The sequence below is a fragment of the Macaca thibetana genome, chromosome 4 (genome assembly GCF_024542745.1).
Source record: "Macaca thibetana thibetana isolate TM-01 chromosome 4, ASM2454274v1, whole genome shotgun sequence".
Classification (NCBI taxonomy): Eukaryota; Metazoa; Chordata; class Mammalia; order Primates; family Cercopithecidae; genus Macaca; species Macaca thibetana.
Genome location: NC_065581.1, coordinates 17,124,109 through 17,147,859, shown reverse-complemented (window position 1 = coordinate 17,147,859; position 23,751 = coordinate 17,124,109). Strand labels below are relative to the sequence as shown.

Here is a 23,751-nt window from a genome sequence, read left to right as displayed (position 1 = left end):
TTGAAAGAAGTTTTATCTGTGACACAGAAACTGCATCTCCTTTATTTCCTTAGGCTTCCTGAGTATAATCTTAGTTCCTATTCCTGAAATGGTATATTTTCAGGAATATTTCAGAATTCTCTTTCACAATGAATAGGGAATCAAGAATGATTTCAAATGCTTTAACCCTTCCCAGCTTTGGTAATGAATTTGGGAGCATTGCGTAGAGTTTTGGTGAAACTTCAGGGCAGTAGTTCTCAACCTGGGCTGCCCATGGGAATCGCCTGGAAGCTTTCAGAAGTGTGAAAGCAGGGCCACACGCCCAGGCTGTGTGGTAGGAAGTGGTACCTAGACACTGGGATGTCTGAAATATCCCCAGGTGACTCCAATGTACCGGCAGGTTAAGGAGCACTGGATTAGGCGATAGAACAAGAGAGCTGTGTGTTACTGCCTGGTCTGTTGCAAGACTGGCTTATGCTGGGATATCTTGGCCTAATACCAAAGCCAAAAAAACAAAATTGTGCCATTCCTGAAAGCTGTTACATTTAAATCCTTTTGAGAACATTCCCAACAACCATTCTATGCCTATATAATATGAAAAATAGTCTTCATCTTTGGTTCACTTAATGATGCTATTAAAAGTCCAGCCCATAGTTACTATTTTTTTAAAGGTGCATCTCTTTCACAAGGTAGTTTATATTAATTAACCTTGCAGGCTCCCTTGCGAAGTCTAAGTCAGAACTCATTCATCTCTGGCAGCTGAATCACGGAGAACGTTTTAATGTGATTCCTACTGGTGTATGTATGTAGACATCGAAGTCTCTGTAGCATTTTCCTTAAGAAGACATTGTTTAGCTACTGAATGTTTCCACAATCTATCTGCCTCCTCTCAAACTTGCTTTCCTTTTTCTTTTGACACACTTTCTTTTTTTCTGACCCTTACAGACTGACCTACAGCTAGAAAAAAATCTTTCCTCTCCCCTTTGATATTAAAAACCCATCCTTCTTCTAGTACTTTCAAATAAGATAAGGCACTCTAAAATGCCTTGTATCATGATAGCGTTGTGCAAATGTAAATTGTCATTATGTTGGCATTATCTTTTCCATTATATAATCCATTTTTACCTTCCTTTCCGCCCTCCCCCTACCCCCCGACATCCTCTTATTATTGGCAGCCTGATAATGTTATTCACAAGGTTTGGCAATCTCCTTTCCTTTCTCCCAAATACTTTCTGCAGGATTTATTTTCCTTTTTCAAAAGAAAATGCCACTTTGGCTTTTATTCATGAGTTCTCAACATTCCCCATACACAAAGGAGGAAATTAACTTTATTCAAACACTAAGTAACTCAGTCTAGGTGGCAAATTTGATTTAAATAATGAGTTTTTAATTCCTAATGGACTGTTTGCCCTACAACACAGGGATAGGCAACCATTAAGTAGCCTTTGGGTAATTTCTGATCTCTATTTCCACCATTTCCTTTTCTTTCTTTGCTTTTTCATTCATTTTTTTCTCTGGCTTGTTTTCTTTTCTTTTCTTTTCTTTTTTTTCTCTGGCTTCTTTTCACTGTTATTTCTTTTTTTTTTTTTCACTTTTTCTCTTCTGCCTGTACTTTAAGGACTACTCGGAGTGCCTGGGAGCATTGGCTTAAAAAAAAAAACCCAAACAAACAAGAAAACAAAACAAAATAACAGCAACAACTAAGTCTGCTATCTTCTTCACAGGTTTCCACAGAATTTATTTAAAAATTTAGAACTCAGTCAGAGCAGGGCGCAATGGCTCACACCTGTAATCCCAGCACTTTGGGAGGCCGAGGCGGGTGAATCACAATGTCGGGAGTTCGAGACCAGCCTGGCCAAGATGGCGAAACCCCATCTCTACTAAAAATACAAAAATTAGTCAGGCATGGTGGTGGGCACCTGTAATCCCAGTTTCCAGGGAGGCTGAGGAAGAAGAATCGCTTGAACCCAGTAGGCAGAGGTTGCAGTGAGCCAAGATCGCACCACTGTACTCTAGCCTGGGTGACAAAGCAAGACTCCATCTCAAAAAAAAAAAAAAAAAATTAGAACTCTAGACTTTAGCCAAGCTAGTTAAAATCAGAGTAAAAATATTATTCATGCTGAGGAAAAACTATGACAGATTAATCAGGATAAATTAACAAAGAAAAATAATAGTACAGCAATTTCTAGAATTCTATTTAATTCTTCATGTTTGATTTTGGGGTGTGCATATGGATAAATGTACAGCCATATTTGTTTTAGCTTTGGCATTTAGGCCTATTTATTTCTCTTTTAAAGTTTTACTTTATTTTTAATGGACATGGAATTGTATATATTTATAGGGTACAGTATGATGTTTTGATACATGCGTAATGATCAAGTCAGGGTAATTAGCATAGCCATCACTTCAAACACTTGTCAGGCCTATTTTCTTACTGAATAAATCAGATTCAGTTTTACATTTCTAATGCCCTGCACAATGCCTATTACATAGGTAGTGCTCAAGAAAAACATTTGAAAGAATGAAAGTATGTTATTCAGTGGGGCCTACTGTTTCTCAAATTTAGTAAAACCCAATATACATTTTACTGGATCAATTAATCATTAATAATTGGAGCAATTCCTGAGTCCACAAAGAAGGATGGTGTATTAGTCTGTTCTCACATTGCTATAAGGAAATACCTGAGACTGGGTATTTTTCTTTATAAATTACGTTTATTTATAATAACTTTATAAAGAAAAGAGGTTTAATTGATTCACAGTTTTACATGGCTGGGAAGGCCTCAGGAAACTTACAATCATGGTGGAAGGAACCTTTTCACAAGGCGGTAGGAGAGAGAATGCGTGCAAGCAGGGGAAATGCCAGACACTTATAAAACCATCAGATTTCGTGAGACTCACTCACTATCATGAGAACAGCATAAGGGAAACCACTTCATGATTCAATTACCTCCACCTGGTTCCACCCTTGACACCTGAGGATTACAATTCAAGGTGAGATTTGAGTGGGAGCACAGAACCAAACCATATGAGATGGTGTGTGGAGGTGGGGGGGGAATTTAAGGGACTTAAATAAATGCTGTTATCTGTATTGTAACTTGCATATGCTGGAAATAATGACTCATGATCCATCATATTCTATTGCTAATTTTAACTATAAGCTAATGTTAATTACAAAATTACTTGCCGTGACATCATATGATTCTCCATTTCTAAATACTTTGCTGTGGCTTTGTATAATTCCTTGAACAATTAGTTCCTCCAGGATATCTGATGACTTCTGTCGCTCTCGACTGTCTAGGGGTTGGGGTTTATTGATTAATCCATTGGTTACTAGATCTTCCAAAAAAGAGGAAAAGAAAAAAGAAAGCAAAATTTAAGAATCAAGGTTTTTTCAATCAAATGCTAAATGGATGCCTTACAAACCATGCTGCTTAATTAGATCTTAGCTTCAACACTTAATATATTTCTATTATAAGTCTTTGTAATCCTTCGAAGTTCAGATTCTTCATGTTCTTTTTTGTCTTTTTTTTTTTTTTTTGAGACGGAGTCTCGCTCTGTCGCCCAGGCTGGAGTGCAGTGGCCGGATCTCAGCTCACTGCAAGCTCCGCCTCCCGGGTTCGGGCCATTCTCCTGTCTCAGCCTCCTGAGTAGCTGGGACTACAGGCGCCCGCCACCGCGCCCGGCTAGTTTTTTGTATTTTTTAGTAGAGACGGGGTTTCACCGTGTTAGCCAGGATGGTCTCGATCTCCTGACCTAGTGATCCGCCCGTCTCGGCCTCCCAAAGTGCTGGGATTACAGGCTTGAGCCACCGCGCCCGGCCAGATTCTTCATGTTCTTACAGAGGATACACATCAACATAATATACCGTTTACTTAGCAGACCACATATTAAGATAACAAAAAGCCTTTCTGTGTGCTGCTGTGGACTGCCTCTTTGTGGTAACAACACTTACACACTTGGGTACGACGACGTTGGTTTGCTCGAGTAATTATGAAGCTAAACCACAGCTAAGAATCAGATATTCTTTTGGTGATTCTTTGAGTTGTGGTTTGGTTTCCATGCTTTGTATACAAAGGATAAACAGCGTGATGTTGCCAAGAGACTTCTAGTTCTGCAACCCTAAGTTTATAATTACGCCATCTACTAAGTCTACATAAGTAAAAGTGTGCCTTTTTGAAAAGAGTCTTTGAACCAAATCAGAATTGGAGTTAAGAGTGATATCAGCTAAATTTTTATTCATGATTCTAAATATAAGCACTGAAACAGTTTATGGGGGAGTCTTTATAAGCTGCACTAATGAGAGAGGCTCCCCCATCACAAATCATCCAATTACATAAACAAGCAAATAAGCAGCCACGGTTATGCCATCACATTATAAAACAAACGGCGCTGGCCTGTTGGGCCAAAGACAGTTTTGCTTTTCCTGTCTGTAACAGTGCAATAGGAAGTCCTGAGAAGTGAGCTATCTTCTATGCTGTCATCATCAGGAAGTCCTGATGTAACCAAGTCCATTCCATTTAGTGGATGGCATTTTCCCATAAAAAATTCTTTCTTTTTTTTCTTTTTTTTTTTTTTTTTTGAGACAGAGTCTCGCTCTGTCGCCCAGGCTGGAGTGCAGTGGCGTGATCTCGGCTCACTGCAAGCTCCGCCTCCCGGGTTCCTGGCATTCTCCTGCCTCAGCCTCCCCAGTAGCTGGGACTACAGGCGCCCGCCACCTCGCCCGGCTAGTTTTTTCTATTTTTTAGTAGAGACGGGGTTTCACCGTGTTAGCCAGGATGGTCTCGATCTCCTGACCTCGTGATTCGCCCGTCTCGGCCTCCCAAAGTGCTGGGATTACAGGCTTGAGCCACCGCGCCCGGCCTCTTTTTTTTCTTTTTGAGATTAAGTTTCACTCTTATCACTCAGGCTGGAGTGCAATGGCGAGATCTCAGCTCACTGCAACCTCCTCCTCCTGGGTTCAAGCGATTTTCTTGCCTCAGCCTCCCAAGTAGCTGGGACTACAGGTGTGTGCCACCATGCCTAATTTTTGTATTTTTAGTAGAGATGGGATTTCACCATGTTGGACAGGCTGGTCTCAAACTCCTGACCTCAGGTGGTCTGCCCACCTCAGCCGCCTGAAGAGCTGGGATTACAGGCATGAGCCACCTTGCCCGGTGAAAATTTCTAATCTCAGTGGTTAGCAGTGAGACCTTTCATGAATTTGTGCTGGGAAGATAGAAAACACACACACACACACACACACACACTCACACACAGTAATCAGATGTCTCTCACTTCAGCATATTAACCTCTCCGGTATAAGAGATTTCTAGGATTGGCCACTGCAAGTAACTCCAACAGTTTTCCTCCTGTCAATATCTGTCTAGTGCTGTTTTTTCTACTCTTGCAAGTGTTTGAAATAGAGCTGCTTCTGATTTTAAAGTGCTCTGTACAGATTTTGGCACGGTGTAGTAAAACATGTCAGAGGGGGAGGTCAACTAGAAACTTGAAACAATGGAGAAGATTTCAATGAAAAGGTCAGAAGTGAATCCCCTTCAAGGAATTGGAATGATTTTTTTGGTTAGAAGGTGGCCTTGTTTGGAAGGGTCAAAATAATAATAATGATCATTTACTGAGCACTTAGGCACCTGCACTATACTAAGTACTTGACACAATGTATGACATCAAATGTAAACATCAACTCAGAGTGCTATTATTATCCCTATTTTAGAAATAAACACTGATGTGAGAGAAGCTAATTAACTTACCATGGTGACACAGGTAGCATGTGTGTTACACAGGGCTAAATCTAAGTCTGCTTGGCTCCAACCTTCACTCTCTCAACTGTCCCAGTGTTCTCCCAAATACGTCATGTAAGCAGCTCCACTGTCAGTGGTTCATTTCTCTCCCAGGATGTTTCTAAAAGGAATGTCATGTTTGACATCTGTCGCTAACATAGTAAAATCATTGTAACCATTGCGATCCATTCTTTTTGGAGTTCTCTAAAGAATTTGGCTTGATATTTACAGCAGCTAACTTATACAGAGATTCCTGGAATATGTCAGTCATTTCAACAATTTTCACGCTTTCTTGGGACATTGGAGAATATTGGAGATTGTTTAAAAACCATGTTGTGCTTCTTTTGATTATAAAAGTAATAGTTACTGTAGTAAACTTAGAAAATACAGAAACTAGTAAAAGATTAAAAAAAATGCCTATGCTTTCACCACCCAGAGATTACCATTGTTAATATACAAAATTTTATTTTTATAAGTTCGACATCATACTGAACATACAGTTTCATTTCTTATCTAGCTAATATTTATATGAGCATTTTCTGATGTCACTGGAAACTCTTCATAAGCATAAGTGTAAAAAGTGAAATTATACAAGAAAACGCGGGTGAATTCATCTTTAACCTTGGTGTAGGGAAAGGCTTTCTAACTGTGACTCAAAATCCAAGTTGAATTTTAAACATTTATAAATGTTACTAGATTAAAAATGACTTTTGCAAAACAAAACTCCCCATAAACATAACGAGTTGAGTATAAATATAATGTACCTCCTAATTTTATGTATTAAGAAAGACACAATATCATTTTTGGTATTCTTGCTAAAATTGTGTAACCCTGGCTCATGCCTGTAATCCCAGCACTTTGGGAGGCCAAGGCAGGTGGATCACTTGAGGTTAGGAGTTCAAGATCAGCCTGGCTAACATGGTGAAACTCTGTCTCTACTAAAAACAAACAAACAACAAACAAACAAAAAACCTGAGTGTGGTGGCGGGCACCTGTAATCCCAGCTAGTTGACAGGCTGAGGCAGACAGAATTGCTTGAATCTGGGAGGCGGAGGTTGCAGTGAGCTGAGATTGCGCCACTGTACTCCAGCCTGGGTGACAGAACGAGACTCTGTCTCCAAAAAAAAAAAAAAAAAAAAATGCGTAACCCAAATCCAATCAGGAGGAAAGCTCAAACAAACCCAAATTGATAAACATTCTGCAAAATAAATGTTTTATACTTTTCAAATATATCAAGTTCATAAAAGACTAAGAAAAACTGAGGAGTTGTTCAGATTAAAAAAGACTAAAGACCATAGATGACTAAATTAAAAATGTGATCCTGGATTAGATAGATCCTGCATCAGAAATTCATTTATAAAGAATAGTTGTGAGACAATTGACCAAATTTGAATATGATCTATAGATGAGATAACAGTACTACATCAGAGGTAATTTCCTGGCTGGGCGTGGTGGCTCATGCCTGTAATCCCAGCACTCGGAGAGGCTGAAGCGGGCAGATCACCTGAGGTCAGGAGTTTGAGACCAGACTGATCAATCTGATGAAACCTCATCTCTACTAAAAATACAAAAATTAGCCAGGCATGGTGGCGGGCGCCTGTAATCTCAGCTACTCGGGAGGCTGAGGCAGGAGAATTGCTTGAACCTGGGAGGCGGAGGTTGCAGTGAGCTGAGATCGCGTCATTGCCCTCCAGCCTGGGCAACAAGAGCGAAACTCTGTCTCTTAAAAAAAAAAAAAAAAAAAAAAAAAGGGTAATTTCCCAATTTTGATCCTTGTACAGAGATTATGCAAAGAGTGTCCTTGTTTTTAGGAAATACGCAGCGGAGTATGTGAAAGCAAAGTGCCATTATGTCTAACTTATTAACAGAAAAAAATCTACTTGTATAAGGAGGATATGATAATGCAGTGTGGCAGAAGGTTAACATTTGGGGAATCTGAGTGAAAGAATATAGGTGTTCTTTGTTTTTTGCACCTTTTCTTGACTCTGAAAATATACAAAATAAATATTTTAAAAAAGGAAACACTTGGGGAATGTTAGTGTTAAACTTGATGGTCTTAAGAAATATCCTCTGCAGGGCCAGGTGCAGTGGCTCATGCCTGTAATCCCAACACTTTGGGAGGCTGAGGGGGGTGTGTATCACTTGAGGTCAGGAGTTCGAGACCAGCCTGGCCAACATGGTGAAACCCTGTCTCTACTAAAAATACAAAAATTAGCCAGGCGTGATGGCGTATGCCTGTAATCTCAGCTACTCAGAAGGCTGAGGCAGGAGTACTGCTTGAACCTGGGAGGTGGAAGTTGCAATGAGCTGAGATTGCACCACTGCACTCCAGCCCGGGTGACAGAGCAAGACTCTGTCTCAAAAAGAGAAGTATACTCTGCAGATTTGAAGAGCAGAGACACAACGAGGAGGATGCCAAGGGCTGAGACAGAGAGAGGAAACTGGGCAGAGGACAAATAGGAAGTTCAGGGTACTAGGTCCTACTCACTCTGTGGTAAGATGCTTCCTGAGGACTCCTTGATGCTGCATTTTAGAAACATCTGCTTTGGTGGCTGACTTCCTCCCTAGCTGTTCTCTCTCAACACCTTTCTGCTTACCTGTCACCCTCTTCATGCCATCTTTAACATTGTACATACACCTGGCAGCACTGACTGTCCTGGGTCACCAGGTCCCTGTGTGCCTGATACTCTGCAGTCTGTGACCAACGTTGATATTTAGCATTCACGTTGCTGTCTAGAGGGAAGTTGCATCAACAAAATCATTGGAAAGAAAAAAGATGTATTTGTCAACCTAACACATAGAAGGCAGGGAGAGGCCGTTCCTGTGCTGCATTCCTCAACCTCCTAGTCATTCTAAGAGGTCACGCTGACTACATCAGAACAGCAAGGGGAGGGCGAATAGAAAATCTGTGATAACCTGAGTGTGCCAGGAAAGTTCAAGAAATAGAATCGCATGTATGAACCCATCTGTTTTCCAATCCCAACTTGTACCTAGAGAAGAAACAACAGTGGTGGGGAGCAAAAGTCTTCCCCCCTGAAATAAAAAGAGTACTTTTCCTTGAGGGCTGTGAAGTTCAATGTGTTTCAAAGGCTGACCGAATATAAATAAGATGACTTAAATCGACACCAGGCGGTAATTCATGTTGAGGGAAAACACAACACAGGAAAACCCACAAATAGTTTCTAAATAGCACAAGTCAGTCATAACTACCTCTTTCACATTTCTGAAAGATTCTTTTGTTGTATATTTGCTGATACTTTGGATGCGGAAAGACAGGGAGAACAGTTTATTGTAGGTTTTATTTATTTGTGTAAACGTAGAACTTTCCCTTGGAAAGATATTATCATCGTGGGAGTTTAAATTCCTTGGAACTGTGCAAGTCCCATTCCTAAAGTCTGGCCTTAACTCCCAATAAAGCCTCTTAGTTTATTTATTTATTTATTTTTTAAAGATGGTCTTAATTACTTCATCGACAAGAAGATTAATGCTTAGCATTATTGACTCACGTAATGAAGGCCTAAGGCTAAATTCTAATGTTTCAGAGATAAAAACATTGCCATTTAACATACTTCATGGCCCAGAAAGCAATGATAAAAGGACCACCAAGTAAACCTTGTAGACGTATTTAGAGAAAGAGTATTTTGTGAAGGTCTATGTGAATGGGGGCAGAGGGAGGTTACCTGAATTTCCTCGTCTGTTTCTTTCACTAGGAGATGGAGAATTTTCTGAAATGGTTCCAGGTAAGCTTCCCATCTGGACTTGTTCCAGGCCTTCTGCAGGGTCCACAGTATTCTTGGTCAGAGCAGCTTCCATCTGGGGGCTGCAGTTTTCCCCACTATGAGGCACACCGACATCAGCCTGTGAAAAGGGAACAGCTTTGTTAGAATCAAGATTTCTCGGTAAATAAAAACAATGTTGCAGGGTCCGCTTTGTGAATATTTAGCCAGCTAGTATCTGTGGTGGGCTGTATAGTACCCAGAAAGCCATAGATCAGGGGTCCCCAGTCCCCCGGACCACATACCAGTACTGGTCTGTGGCCTGTTAGGAACCGGACTGCAGAGCAGGAGGTGAGGAGCAGGCTAGCCAGCGAAGCTTCATCTTTATTTACAGCTGCTCCTCATCACTCACATTACCCCAGAGCTCTGCCTCCTGTCAGATCAGCAGTGGCATTAGATTCTCATAGGAGCACAAACCCTATTGTGAACTGCACATGTGAGGGATCTAGGTTGCATACTCCTTTTAAGAATCTAATGAGGCCGGGCGCAGTGGCTCATGCCTGTTATCCCAGCACCTTGCGAGGCTGAGGTGGGCGGATCACCTGAGGTCAGGAGTTTGAGACCAGCCTGCCCAACATGGTGAAATCCTGTCTCTACTAAAAATACAAAAAAATTAGCGAGGCATGGTGGCGGGCACCTGTAATCTGAGCTACTAGGGAGGCTTAGGCAGGAGAATTGCTTGAACCCAGGAGGCGGAGGTTGCAGTGAGCCGAGATTGCACCACTGCACTCCAGTTTGGGCCACAAGAGTGAAACTCTGTCTCAAAAAAAAAAAAAAAAAAAGAGTCTAATGCCTTATAATCTGTCACTGCTTTCCATTACCCCCAGATGGGACTGTCTAGCAGGAAGACAAGCTCAAGGCTCCCACTAATTCTACATTATGGTGAGTTGTATAATTATTTCATTATATATTACAATGTAATAATAATAGAAATAAAATATACAATAGATGTAATGCCGTTGAGTTGTCCTGAAACCATCCCCCCAATCCTAGTCCATGGAAAAACTGTCTTCCACAAAACTGGTCCCTGGTGTCAAAGAGGTTGGCAACTACTGTTTTAAGCCACTAAACTTGTGTGAATTGGCTATAGCCAATAGAAAACGAATATAGTATCTAATAGGCATCTACCAGGTAAAAGCTACTATGCTGAGCATTCTGGAGGATACCAAGATAGACAAGTTCAGCCTTGAGTGTGAGAGTAGAGGTACTACGGCATTAAAACAATTTATAATAATGAAGCTATATTGTTTTTGCTGATTAAAAAAGTAATACAGATTGGATGTGGTGGTTCATGCCTGTAACCCCAGCACTTTGGGAGGTGGGGGAGGGAGGATCACTGGAGCCCAGGAGTTCGAGACCAGCCTGGGTGAGATGGGGAAACCCCATCTCAAAAAAAAAAAAAAAAAAAAAAAAGTGATGCTGACTTAGATTTATTGTAAAAAATAATTAAATAATATAAAAGAGAATTGCAGTGGTTAGTTTTATGTGTCAACTGGGCTAGGCTATAGTAGCCAGTTATTCTGTCAAACACAAATCTTAGTGGTACTGTAAATGTAGTTTGTAGATGTGGTTAATATATGTAATCAATTGACTGTAAGTAAAGGAGATTACCCTTGATAATCTGGGTAGGTCTCATCCAGTCAATTGAAAGGCTTCAAGAGTAGAACTGAGGTCTTCCTGAGGAAGAAGAAATCTGCCTGTGAAATGTAGCTTCAACTCCAGCCTGTTCTTTTCGACTGCCTGCCCTATCCTATGGATTTTGATTTTCCTAGCCAGCCTTCATGACTGTATCAGCCAGTTCCTTACAATTTACCTATCTACCTGTCTATCTATCTGTCTATCCTACTGGTTCTTTCCCTCTGGTAGAACCTTGATTGATAGAGAAACACAGTAGAAAGTAATAATATCTTCTAGAGAGAAGCACTACTAACATTTTAGTATATCATTGCCCAGATGTATTTGCTCACATAACCTTTAAAAATACATTGGAACTGGCCAATAAGCACACGAGAAGATGTTCAACATTATTAATCAGTAGGGGAATGCAAATCAAAACCACAGTGAGATACCCCTTCATATCCCCTAGGATAACTATAATGAAAATGACACATAATAACAAGTGTTGGTGAGGATGTGGAGAAATTGGAACCCTCATATATTGCTGGACAAATGTGAAATGGTGCAGCACTTTAGAAAACACTTTGAGAGCTCTTCACAAAGTGAAACATAGAGTTACCACGTGACCCAGAAATTTCACCCCACGTATGTACCCAAGCAAAATAAAAACATCTGTTCTTGCAAAAACTTGCACACAAATATTCACAATTATTACTTATAATACCCCAAAAGTGGAAACAACTTAAGTGTCCATCAGCTGATGAACGTATAAATAAAATGCGGTACAGTCATCCAAAGGAATATTATTCGGCAAGAAAAAGAAATTAAACACTGACATATGTTTCAACATAGATGACACTTGGAAATATTATGCTAAGTGAAAAACGCCAATCACAGAGGCCATTCATATTGAGAATAGGCAAATTTATAGAAACAGAAAATAGATTTATTGATTGCCTGTGCGGGGGGAATGAGGATTGACTATTAATGGGTAGTCATTTCTTTGCGGAGGGCAAAATGTTCTAAAATTAGATTGTGGTAATGGCTGTTAATTGTACATTTTAAATGGATGCTATGGTTTGAATGTGTCCCTTTCAAATTCAGGTGTTACCAATGTGATAATATTAAGAGGTGGGACCTTCAAGAGCTGATTAGGCCATGTGGGATCCTCCCTCATTAAGGGGATTAAGGTGTTATAAAGAGGAGCTTCACACAGATTTAGTTAACTTGCTCTGCTTTTCTGCCATGTGAGGACACAGAAGGGCAGCCCTCACCAGACAATCAAACCTTCCATTGCCTTGATCTTGGACTTCCTATAAAAAGAAATTTCTGTTTTTTATAATTTACCCAGTCCACGGTATTCTGTTATAGCAGCACAAACAGACTAAGAGAGGAGGTGAATCATGTGAATTACATTTTAATAAAGCTGTTTTAAAAATAAAATGAAAAGAATTATATTAAACGATATTATATTTCTGTAACCTGCTCAACAATATGTAAGAAACATTTACCTATATCAACATACATAGGCCTACCTCATTCTATTTAGTGATAAGGAGTAGCTACTTATCTGACGATGGCATTGGAGCTCATTATGTAACTATGCCACAATGTATTTAGCCAAGTCCTACTGAAGGACATGTAGGTGTTTCTAACTTTTCAATAATATAAACTGTGTTGGAATAATACATGTGAATATACATCACTGTGAACCCATGAACCCATCCAATCATTCCATGAGAATAAATTCCTGCATGTGGATATGTTGGGTCTAAGGATATGCACATTTTATATTAATGTATGTTTCCAGAAGGTTCTCCATAAATACTGCACTAATTTATAATCCCACCTTCTCCTTTCAAGGGTGTCTGTTTCTTCAAACCACAGTTCCATTGCTTGTAAATAGGTCAAAACAAAGCACAAAAATGGTCTCTCGGTGATTTAGTAAAAATCATTGATGACAAAATGCTGGTCCATGTTATATTTTTCACAGTTCCACAGCAAAATAAGAACAATGTAATGAGTTTTTCACAAAGCTGAATTAATTCAATTTAAAGAACTGTCATTTATTTTTAGAGTAAGTAAATTTTAAATGTCAATGTGTTCAGAAAGACTTTTATCGTATCTCCCTTGACTACCATGTCTTCTCTCTCCAGGTGCTGGCCCTCTTTCATTGCAAGTTTCCCACTTCTCATTTCAATGGATGTTATCAACGTCTTCTCCATCTAAGACACACATACCAGAGGAAGTCTTCTCAGTGTCTCCAGAAGCGATAAGAACACAAAGAACACATGCATCTTCCACTCGGTAATGTCTTCCCAGGATTCTTTTAATTTCTTTTTTTTTGTTTGTTTTTCTTTTTTTTTTTTTTTTTGAGACAGCGTCTTGTTCTATCACCCAGACTTGAGTGCAGTGGTGTGATCTCAGCTCTACTAAAAAATACAAAAAAAACCTAGCCGGACGAGGTGGCAGGTGCCTGTAGTCCCAGCTACTCGGGAGGCTGAGGCAGGAGAATGGCGTAAACCTGGGAGGTGGAGCCTGCAGTGAGCCAAGATTGCACCACTGCACTCCAGCTTGGACGACAGAGCAAGACTCCATCTCAAAAAAAAAAAAAAAAAAAAAAAAAAAAAGAAAAATGAATTAAAAATAAGGCCTTGTCATGAAACTTTTGGTAAAAATGAATTAAAAATAAGGCCTTGTCATGAAACTTTTGGTACTTTCACAGTAAAAGTCATACAAATTTTAAAAAAATATACAAGCATGTTTAACCACTTTCTGGAATTACTCTAACGTTTGAAGTTCCTCAGAGGCTAAGTAGAAATCGCAGTGGCTAGGTTATGGTGGTGTCTGTCACGATCAGGTTTTCATAATTCAGTTAGGGATTCTTGCATGCTTGTAGCGGGACTTAACATAGCTCCTTATCACTGTGTTTACACAGCTAAACCAATATCAGTTCCTTGTGTTGAGGGTTAATTATTTCTGTGTCTCAGGGCTACATAGGAAATAATGAAAAACCAACCAACCAAACAAGAAAGTAATCGAAAACTTAGTGGACATGAGATTGGAATTGGCACAAGGAGAAAGCCTAAAAGCAATGATGTGCTTTTCTCTGTCTCCATCTATCTGTCCTTCTTCATGGACAGTTACTGCCCATCCTGTCCCTGTAGAGTAAGCAGAACCAAGAAAGGAGCCTTTACATACAACATATTACATGTAACATATGTGCATATGTTATATATATGTGTGTTATATATGTATATAAAACATATAACAAAAGAAAAGGGGATTGGGAGCCCGAGGCAGGCAGATCACCTGAGGTCAGGAGTTCGAGACTAGCCTGGCCAACGTGGCAAAACCCCATCTCCAATAAAAACACAAAAATTAGCTGAGTGTGGCTGTAGGCACCTGTAATCCCAGCCACTCAGGAAGCTGAGGCAGGAGAATCACTTGAACTCGAGAGGCGGAGGTTGTGGTGAGCCGAGATTGCACCACTGCACTCCAGTCTGGGCCACAGCGAGACTCCATCTCCATCTCGAGAAAAATAAAAAAAAGAAAAGAAAAGAAAAGAAAAGAAAAGAAAAGAAAGGAGACCCTATCTGATGCTCACAGTTCATGCTAAAGGTAAAGATGCACATCATGTAAGTCATGTTCAACACTGTTTTCCTTCTTTCCAAATAAACTACTAAAAGCCAGTATCTGCGGTGACAGTAAGACAAGTATTTTCACAAGTTTATTTTGGTTTGCAGATCCATCATTTTTTGATCCTAGAGAAGCACTGAGTTACAAACAGGGTCTAGTTTTGTCATTTAACATTTCCAAGTGGAGACTCTTGGAAGACTCTTGGACTTTTTCCAAATGGAAAAATTTAATGATTTAACAATAGTAACAACAACAATAGCAAAATGCCTACACTGGAATTGAGAGCGAATCTGAGTATTTTCAGTCTAAACGATGGCTTTTCACAAAGACTTTCTGTACATTACAACTTGGCATAGATTTAAATACCACAACCTCAGTGACCTCACAATTGTGTTATCAAAGCTACTATAACTACTTGGATTTGGAATCCAGGCCTTAGCAAGGATCTCTACCCATCTGTTCTTATTTAGAGACAGTCTGCCTTTGAGCTCTGCTGGTGACCAAAACCTAAATTGTAGCAGACAAAACACAGTCTTTTATCACGAAACAACATAAACCAGTCTTCAGTTTCCAGAGCAGAAATTTAAGGTTCTTCTCTTTTGAAAACTCAGAATGTCTTTCAAATATCTTACCCATGTGTAACACATTCTGGAAATTTTAACCCAATTTCATAATGAGTGTAGACTTGAGAACAGACATAGTTTAAAGACCAGACATATTTATAAGTTAATTAGATCTATGTCTCTCAGGGATATAGCAGTGTTCGTATTCTACACATACATGAAGAATTTATATTTTCACACCAATAAGAAGTATACCTACATTAAGCCTTGGTAACATGGCGAAACTCATCTCTACAAAACATCAAAAATTAGCCAGGTGTGGTGGCTCATGCTTGTATTCCCAGCTACTCAGCAGGCTGAGGTGAGAGGATCTCTTGAGCCAGGGGAGACTGAGGCTGCAGAGAGCCATGATTGCACCACTGCACTTCAACTTGGGTGACACAGTGAGACCCTGTCTCAGAAGAAGAAGGAAGAAGGAAGAAGGAAGAAAAAGAAAAGAAGTGTATCTGCATTATTATACAGGTAATGATACTTGGGGAGGGGATGGGATGGTGAGTGGAATGCTCTATTTTTTCCTTGGGGGTACAGATTCAATGTGTTTCTACATTTTATGAACTTTATTTTATACCTCAGTATCTTGGGGATAACATTTTTTTAAATCAATTTTAGGTAGAATTAAAAAGTTGTGAATTATAAGCTAACAGCTATGCACAGAAATCATCAGCATTCCAAATAAGGTACTGCTTTAACTATGGACAGGTGTTTTTTGTTTGTTTGTTTGTTGTGTGTTTTTGTTTATTTGTTTTTTGGTATGGATGTACTACATTTATTCTATAGCTTTTGGGAAACATATTTACCAAACAGCTTGAAGGGAATAATTTGTCAAGGCACCCTGGAGTTAAAACCTTCTTAAGTCAAATTGTTGGCAGATGCATTTTGTGAATATATTTGTCTATAGACATATAGGAAGAATTTCTTCAAAATTTGATTTTTTTCTAGTTTACCTCTAATAAATGTAATTATAAATAGCAACTATACAAAGAACATTCAGAAATATGATTGCTTAAAAAGTTATATTTTAAGAAGTAATTTACTCCCCTTTACTGACAATCAACTAGAATTTTCTTATCACGTATTTGGAAAAAACTGTGCAGGGTCCTTGGAGACCATCTCTTCCAATCCAGCCTCTCCTCTCTTATAACAGGCAAGGAATTTTGGGTTATTCTTATAGATGAATAACATTTCTCCAACTAGGAAGTTTTCCATGCTTTTTCTTATTATTATGCATTATTTTATTACTGTATCTTCTCACCACTTTAGACTAAAGTAAAAGTGAAGGGGAAGTCTATATATAGGTTTCAAGAAATTTGACTTAGAATATTTTAAAGTGGTGTTACTAAGAAACATAAATATTTCATGCAAGCAAACATGTTCATTTCATTTTAAAGACACTGCTGAACTACTGCACCCTAAGCCTTATGCATTTATGAAAGCTGTGGAAGAAATTATTATCATTCCAATAGCTATAGAGTGTTTAATTAATGATAATCATACCTTTCCCAGATCAGATTTCCAAAGTCAAGTGCTTGGGGCTAGGAAAGAAGGTATATGCATGAACTGACTCTCATTCTGTTTTCAGATTATTTTAAAATTGAATTTCCTCCATGCAGACTGTCATTAGTCTAGTTATGCTACTAAGAGACAAGAAGACATTAAGGAATCTTGGAACCAGGAGGGACATGCATTCCCTCAAGAAATATTCATTAGTGCCTGATCAGTATCAGGCAATGTAGTAAGAATTGGAGATACAATGATTAAAAAACAGTGCCTGTCCTCAAGGAGGTAACTGCACAGGATGAAAGGCAAATACAGAAGCAAATAAATATAATAAAATGCTTTGAAATATGATAGTAGAAGGTATAAGATCAACCCTACCAGCATGGTGGCAGAGGTTGGGGGTGGGAGGTCGTGAAGAGCTTCAGGAGGAGTGACCTTGAGTGTCTTGTAAAATGGGTACACATTTATCATGTGACCCAGGAGAGGGAGAAGGAAAAGTCTGGAAGGAGAGGAAACAGTAGGTGCAAAGTCATGGAGCTAGGGACAGAATGGGCCTGGGGAACAAGTCCTAAGGTTTGTCTACGGTGTGAGTGTGGGGAGAGACAAGACTAGAGGAGTTAGCAGAAGTCAGCTCCAGGATGGGCCAAGACAGCATGCGAAGTAAGGATTTAGGTTTATTTTCCTTTCCCTATTCCTTTCCCTTTCCCTTCCCCTTTCCCTTTCCCTTTCCCTTCCTCTTCCTCTTCCTTTCCTTTCCTTTCCTTTTCAGATGGAGTTTTGCTCTTGTTGCCCAGGCTGGAGTGCAGTGCCATGATCTCAGCTCACCCTGCAATCTCCGCCTCCCCGGTTCCAGCTATTCTCCGGCCTCAGCCCCCCGAATAGGTGGGATTACAGGCATGTACCATCACGCCTGGCTAATTTTGTATTTTTAGTAGAGACGGGGTTTCTCCATCTTGGTCAGGCTGGTCTCAATCTCCTGACCTCAGGTGATCCACCCGCCTCAGCCTCCCAAAGTGCTGGGATTACAAGCGTGAGCCACCGCATCCGACCAGGATTTTATTTTATAATAATAATAGAAACAACTTATATCATGCACTTATTCCGAGTCAGCATTAGTATGAGCACTTTATGTATATTGAGTTTATTTAACCCTCACAACAACTCCACAAAATAAGTACAGTCATCCCCAGCATTAGTGGGGGATTGGTTCCAGGACCTCCCTCGGATACCAAAACCCATGGATGTTCAAGTCCTTTATAGAAAATGGTGTAGTATTTGCATATAATCCATGCACATCCTTCCGTATACTTTAAATCACCTGTAGATTATTCATAAATACCTAAAACAATGTTAATGCTATGTAAATAGTTGTTGTACTATATGTTTAAGGCATAATAACAAGGCCAGCAAAATAAATAAAAAATAAAAGAAAGATTTTTGTATGAAAAAGGGGACAAGAACAATGGATTAGCACTTTTAAGTGACATTAATGTATTTGTAGAAAATGGGAGAAAAAAGTATTTCTACATATTAGTCCAAAGTGATCATGAGTTCACCAGGCCAATAGGAGAGGGTAACAGGGAGGGTATCCCAAGAAGAGGGAATGGCACAGGTAAAGGCATAGAGGTGTGAGAAGCCTGGAAGCACTGAGCCCTGAGATTCATTTGGTTTAGCAGACCCAAGAGCCCATGAGTGACAGGTACTGGCAGAAGAGAAGAGAAGAGGATGACATTAGAGGGATAGGATAGATTATAAACTAAAGGGTTTTGCACACGAAGGGAAATTTTTCCCTTGGCAAGATAGGTGGCAGTGTGGAGGAGAAACTTGTTAGGATCCTGGCAGGAGAGGCAGAAAGACCCCATAAAAGGTAATGGGTCTCAGCAGGGTGTGGTGGGTTACAGGTGTAACCTCAGCACTTTGGGAGGCTGAGGCAGGTGGATCACGAGCTCAGGAGTTCAAGACCAGCCTGACCAACATGGAGAAACTCTGTCTGTAATAAAAAATACAAAAATTAGCCGGGCATGGTGGCGCACACCTGTCATCCCAGCTACTTAGGAGGCTGAGGCAGGAGAATTGCTTGAACCTGGGAGGTGGAGGTTGCAGTGAGCTGAGATGGCGCCATTGCACTCCAGCCTGGGTGACAGAGCAAGACTCCGTCTCAAAAAAAAAAAAAAGAAAAAAAAAAAAGAAAAAAGAAAACGTAATGGGTCCCTATACACAGACAGTGGCAGTTTCAGGATGGAAAGCAGAAAACAATGTTAAGATGGGTGGCCATTTGGGCACAGGCTTTCCCCAGGACACCAGGTACTAAGTCTGGAGTTAGCCTTCACTAGATTCTGGTTTGCTTGTTTCAAAATGTACTCCAAGAACCCAACAGATGTGCCCTACATGAAGTAGGTGCTGTAACTGGCACTTAATAGTGTCTTGCACAGTGCCTGCTGAGACCAAGTGTGCGGTCTTTGAACAGTAGCTCCAAAAATGACCTTCCAGCTATAAGTCCCAGTTTGCTGGGCTTCAGCCAGAGTCTTTGGGAAAATGTATTAATAGGGTTCCCTTTCACTCTTAAAAGCATAATTTTGATGACAAATTATATGGTAGCCTTATCTTTGGGTGTATCCCCTGCGAAGTGGACCTCTGAGGGTTGCTAGTGCTGTCTGTGGAATCTGGAGGGTGGCAAGGATGCAAAGAAATCATGGACCTCATTTCTGCCTCAACCAACTCATCCTTTTAGGTCTTGCTCTGGAAAAAATTCCCCATAATGTCTCCAGAATTACAGGGCATGCAACTTTGAGGAATTAGGGAAAAGAGTATTGGAACGAAACTCTTGAAAACTAAATTCTACCTTTGCTGTGCCCCCAAATTAGCTGTGCAGCCTTGGGCAAGTCGCCTGTCTCTCTGGGCCTCATGATCCTCATCTATGAATCGAGAGGACGCAGCCAGATAGGTTCTGAGATCTCTCCCAGCTTTAAGAAACGACCAAAGGGCCTATTTTCCAGAAGCCAATAATATATGGCAGCTCCTAGGGACTCCAACCTTCTCTCGAGAATCACGGTCAACCCTCGCTCTGTGCAGAACACACTGCTCATCCCGTTATTCCGTCCCTCTACCCTGGGGCGTGACCGCCTTCGCAATCTCTTTAAACTCCAAAGCCTCTCAAAATTGATCCTATAGCCATATATCTGTATCTATACTATCGATATAGATAATTTTGATATGTATCCATCTATCTGTCTAGTCCTGGTTAAGACAGCAGTTAAACACCGGCTCCCACCTGTTAACTAGGCTAGCTGTGGACCTCGACCCACCCTGCTCCAGCCAACTCTTGTCGCCCCCAAGCGTGGGAATCGCGAGACCTCCCAGCCAAAAGGCTTTATGTCTGTCTGTCTGTCTGTTTATGTATTTATTTATTACCTTGACTCCCTCTTTCCAAACCTTCTCGGGCGCGGGGACACGTCTCCGGTCTTCAGTAGGCTGGGAAGGTCCGCAGCCCATGCTGCGCGCGCGCGCGCTCCTCCTCCACGGGCTTGGCTGCTGTGCGCCCCCGCGATCGTTCCCTACCGCGCTCAGGCGCCGGTGGTCCCGCGCTCCTGCGCCCTGCGCCCCTGCCCCTGCGCTCGGGCCCCACGCGCCTCTCCCACTTGCCGCGCTTAAACCCCGGGCAGGACGCACTGGGTTTCTGGGCAGCTGCCAGGAATGGTTGCCACAATAAATTACGTCATGCAGACCTGGGACCTGGGCGGCGATGGGACTCTGGTAACTGAAAACTAGAAGGCTGGAGGCGTCTAAATCACAGCTAGGATGCAAATGGCAGCCCTAACCAGAGCGAGGGGCCAGGGGAAGGCCCGCTGCCTGGCTGCGTTACTTTGAAAAGTACCAGAGTCGCAAGCATCTTGCGGGAACCTCTTATTTTTCCTCTTTGTAAAACACGGTGTGTGTGACATGCCCCTACCCCTGGTGCCTGGACCACACCCTTGTTTTTAGATACTCTCTGAACTGTGTAGAAGGCGATCGTGTGGAATGCGAGGCAGGTGTCCAGTCTCTCTTGAGGGCCGGAGGACGGAGTGGAGGCGTGCCGGACAGCACCAGAAGGCAGTGGCACGAGGCGACCTCAGAAAGACGGTCGTACAAATGGAAACCCACACGATGAAGAAAAGCAGATATAGTTAGGACCATAAACAGCTCAGCAGTCACAAAATGGGTCACGCAAATCATTTTAATGGCAGGTGCATTTTATGAGCCGTTAGGCTGTATGGAAAGAGCATGGCTATGCATAATTCGAACAGAGAATTAAATCAAGAAGGTGTTATCCGTCAAAAAAGGCAGACCAGGAAGACTGCTCAAATGAGCAACAAGTTTGTCTTTTCTGGATATTTTCTTTTAATCTTAATTTTAATTTTTATTTTTTTTTAAAAAAGAATTAAAACAGGAACTAAAAGGAATCTTAGAGGTCTCCTATCAACTCTTTTTTTAGGTTCAGAGAAATTGAGTGACTTTCCTAAGGTCAACGGGAAGCTAGTTAATGAAGGTAGAATGAGGAACTAGGTGGCCTGACTCAGTTTCTCTGTGTCTCCATAATACCAGGAAAGTACAACTGAGGATTCTTGGAGGTGTAAAAATCCTGGGTCCTTCCAAGGAAACTAATGCTCAGCTCTGTGATAGGAACTTATTTCACTGTTACTGGATGTTGCTGTCAATTTTCCTTTTACTAAAATTGAGGAAGAGGAAAGATGAGGAAATGAAACTCAACTCAAAGTATTATAACTATGGAGCAAGAAACATTGAAGATTTATTGAATGAAGAGTTGAAACAAGGTTAAAATGGTGTTGGGGGAACAGCTCTGACAGTATTAACTCATGGGTGTCATAAGTCACATGTAACGCCCCAACTGGAAACTGGGGGAAATTCTCAATTAGAATATTCCAACACAAAGAACACCAATAAAATGTTCTTCAGCAAGTTCAAAATGGATATTTGTAGAACTGTAAGGGTAAAAATACAATTTTTTTGTTTTGTTTTTCTTTTAAGGCTCTCCGTGAACAGAGATTTGCTGAGAATGAGTAGGTGGTACCCAAGTGTGTTGTGCAGGTGTAGTCTGCAGCATCCTAGGACTACAGTGTGTAAACTAAAATAAAATCCTAAGCCCACCATAACAGAACAGACCCCCTCTGAACCAAGGGGACCCCAGAAAAACTTAAAAACCAAGTTCCTGGTTATGACAGAATGAGAGGTCAGACATGCCTCTTGGTTTAGATACAACAACTGATCCGCGTTAATGTTAAAATAGAGACCAGAAGATTGACAGAACAGGCGGTGGCTCACATCTGTAATCCCAGCATTTTGGGAGGCCAAGGCAGGTGGATCACCTTAGGTCAGGAGTTCGAGACCAACCTGGCCAACCTAGCGAAACACCGTCTCTACTAAAATTACAAAAATTAGCAGGTGTGGTGGCGGGTGCCTGTAATTCCAGATACTTGGGAGGTGGAGGCAGGGAGAACTGCTTGAACCCGGAAGGTGGAGAGTGCCATGAACTGAGATGGCACCACTGCACTACAGCCTGGGTGACAGAGTGAGGCTCTGTCTCAAAAAAAAAAAAAAAAAAAAAAAAAAAAAAAAAAAAAGATTGACAGAACAGACTTTTCGTGGCAGTAACACCAAATTATAAACAGAACCTAAGGCAATGCCAGGCAATGGTTAAGTCATACACCTCTACATTTAAAGAAGAAACTATGTTCTAGTCTTGCTATGAAGTTTTTCTTTCTCTCTAGCAGCTAAACAAGCACTGACCGGAAATAAGTAATACTGAAACAATTACAGCTTATCCAGCTCACAGACTCTAACTGACCTCGTGGGACACCAGCCCTAACTACAGGTTTGATTGGACAAGAGATCAATTTCAGTAACTTTCTCCTGATAAGAAGACCACCACCATGGACTGTTTCTGGCCAGTTGACAGAGGTTATATACTTGCGTGCTTCATTTCCTCAAAAGACATTTTGATGTATAGGATGTAATACATTCAAATGTTAAATTACCCCAAAGTGAACATGGGGTGATATGTTAACATGCATGTTTGTTTAATACCTATGCATCCGAACTACCTTTATGAATATTCATAGCTCCTCCTACAACCTGTTGAATATGTATGTTTAGCCAGCCTGTTCAGGATAAAGCTGTTACCCCAACCCCTCCTCCTTTGAAGTGCCTGTCTCTGGTCTTTGCAAGAGGCAAGCTTCCCAGCCTGAAGGATGGCCACCTTGCAGCCTGTAATCCTTTATAAGAAATGAAATTTTCTCTCCTTTCCACATTTCTAGATATTGTGTGTGTTTTTTAAGTTAACATATCAAAAATTGTGAAAAGGTCCTTTTTCTAGGGGTCTTGTTAGGGCCAGTTTTTACTGGCTGATGAGAACTGATTAACAGGAAATGTGGCCCCAGTTGTTAAATATAGCTGTTATTAAAATTAAATTATATAAACTTAAAATTCAACTGGCTATATTAAAAAAAAAAACCATAGGTAATAAATACAACCAGATTTCAAATAGCGAGGCTGTAGAACACCTCTGAATATTAAATCATTACTGCAAAAACAGAAAATAGAAAAGAAAAATGGAAGACAGGAGAAAGAAGTGAGGAGGAAAATGAAGGAGGAGAATCAAGACAAAGTCCATTAGACAATCAAGTATAGAAGAAAAGAAACACTGGCCTCATTTTATCAAGGAATTTTCAGTCTAGGAAGATCTTTATGCATAAAATTACAACTAGGAGCCCGGATGTTACAGCAGCTGCTTATTTCTCTGCCCTGGTAGAGAAAGTATCTTTGTATTTAGTGGGTCAGAGTGAAG

General features: G+C 40.7%; 1 protein-coding gene across 1 annotated transcript in view; it reads right to left on the bottom strand.

Annotated features, from left to right (window-relative positions):
* The window catches only part of STMND1 (stathmin domain containing 1), a 104,917-nt gene that overhangs the window by 7,098 nt on the left and 74,068 nt on the right, over window positions 1-23,751 (bottom strand). The window contains exons 2-4 of the mRNA XM_050788045.1: window positions 20,322-20,411; window positions 9,439-9,616; window positions 3,166-3,317 (exon numbers count right to left, since the gene is read on the bottom strand). Coding sequence (XP_050644002.1) covers window positions 3,166-3,317; window positions 9,439-9,616; window positions 20,322-20,402 — 411 coding nt within the window. The 5' untranslated portion in view covers window positions 20,403-20,411. The remainder of the gene's footprint in view (window positions 1-3,165; window positions 3,318-9,438; window positions 9,617-20,321; window positions 20,412-23,751) is intronic.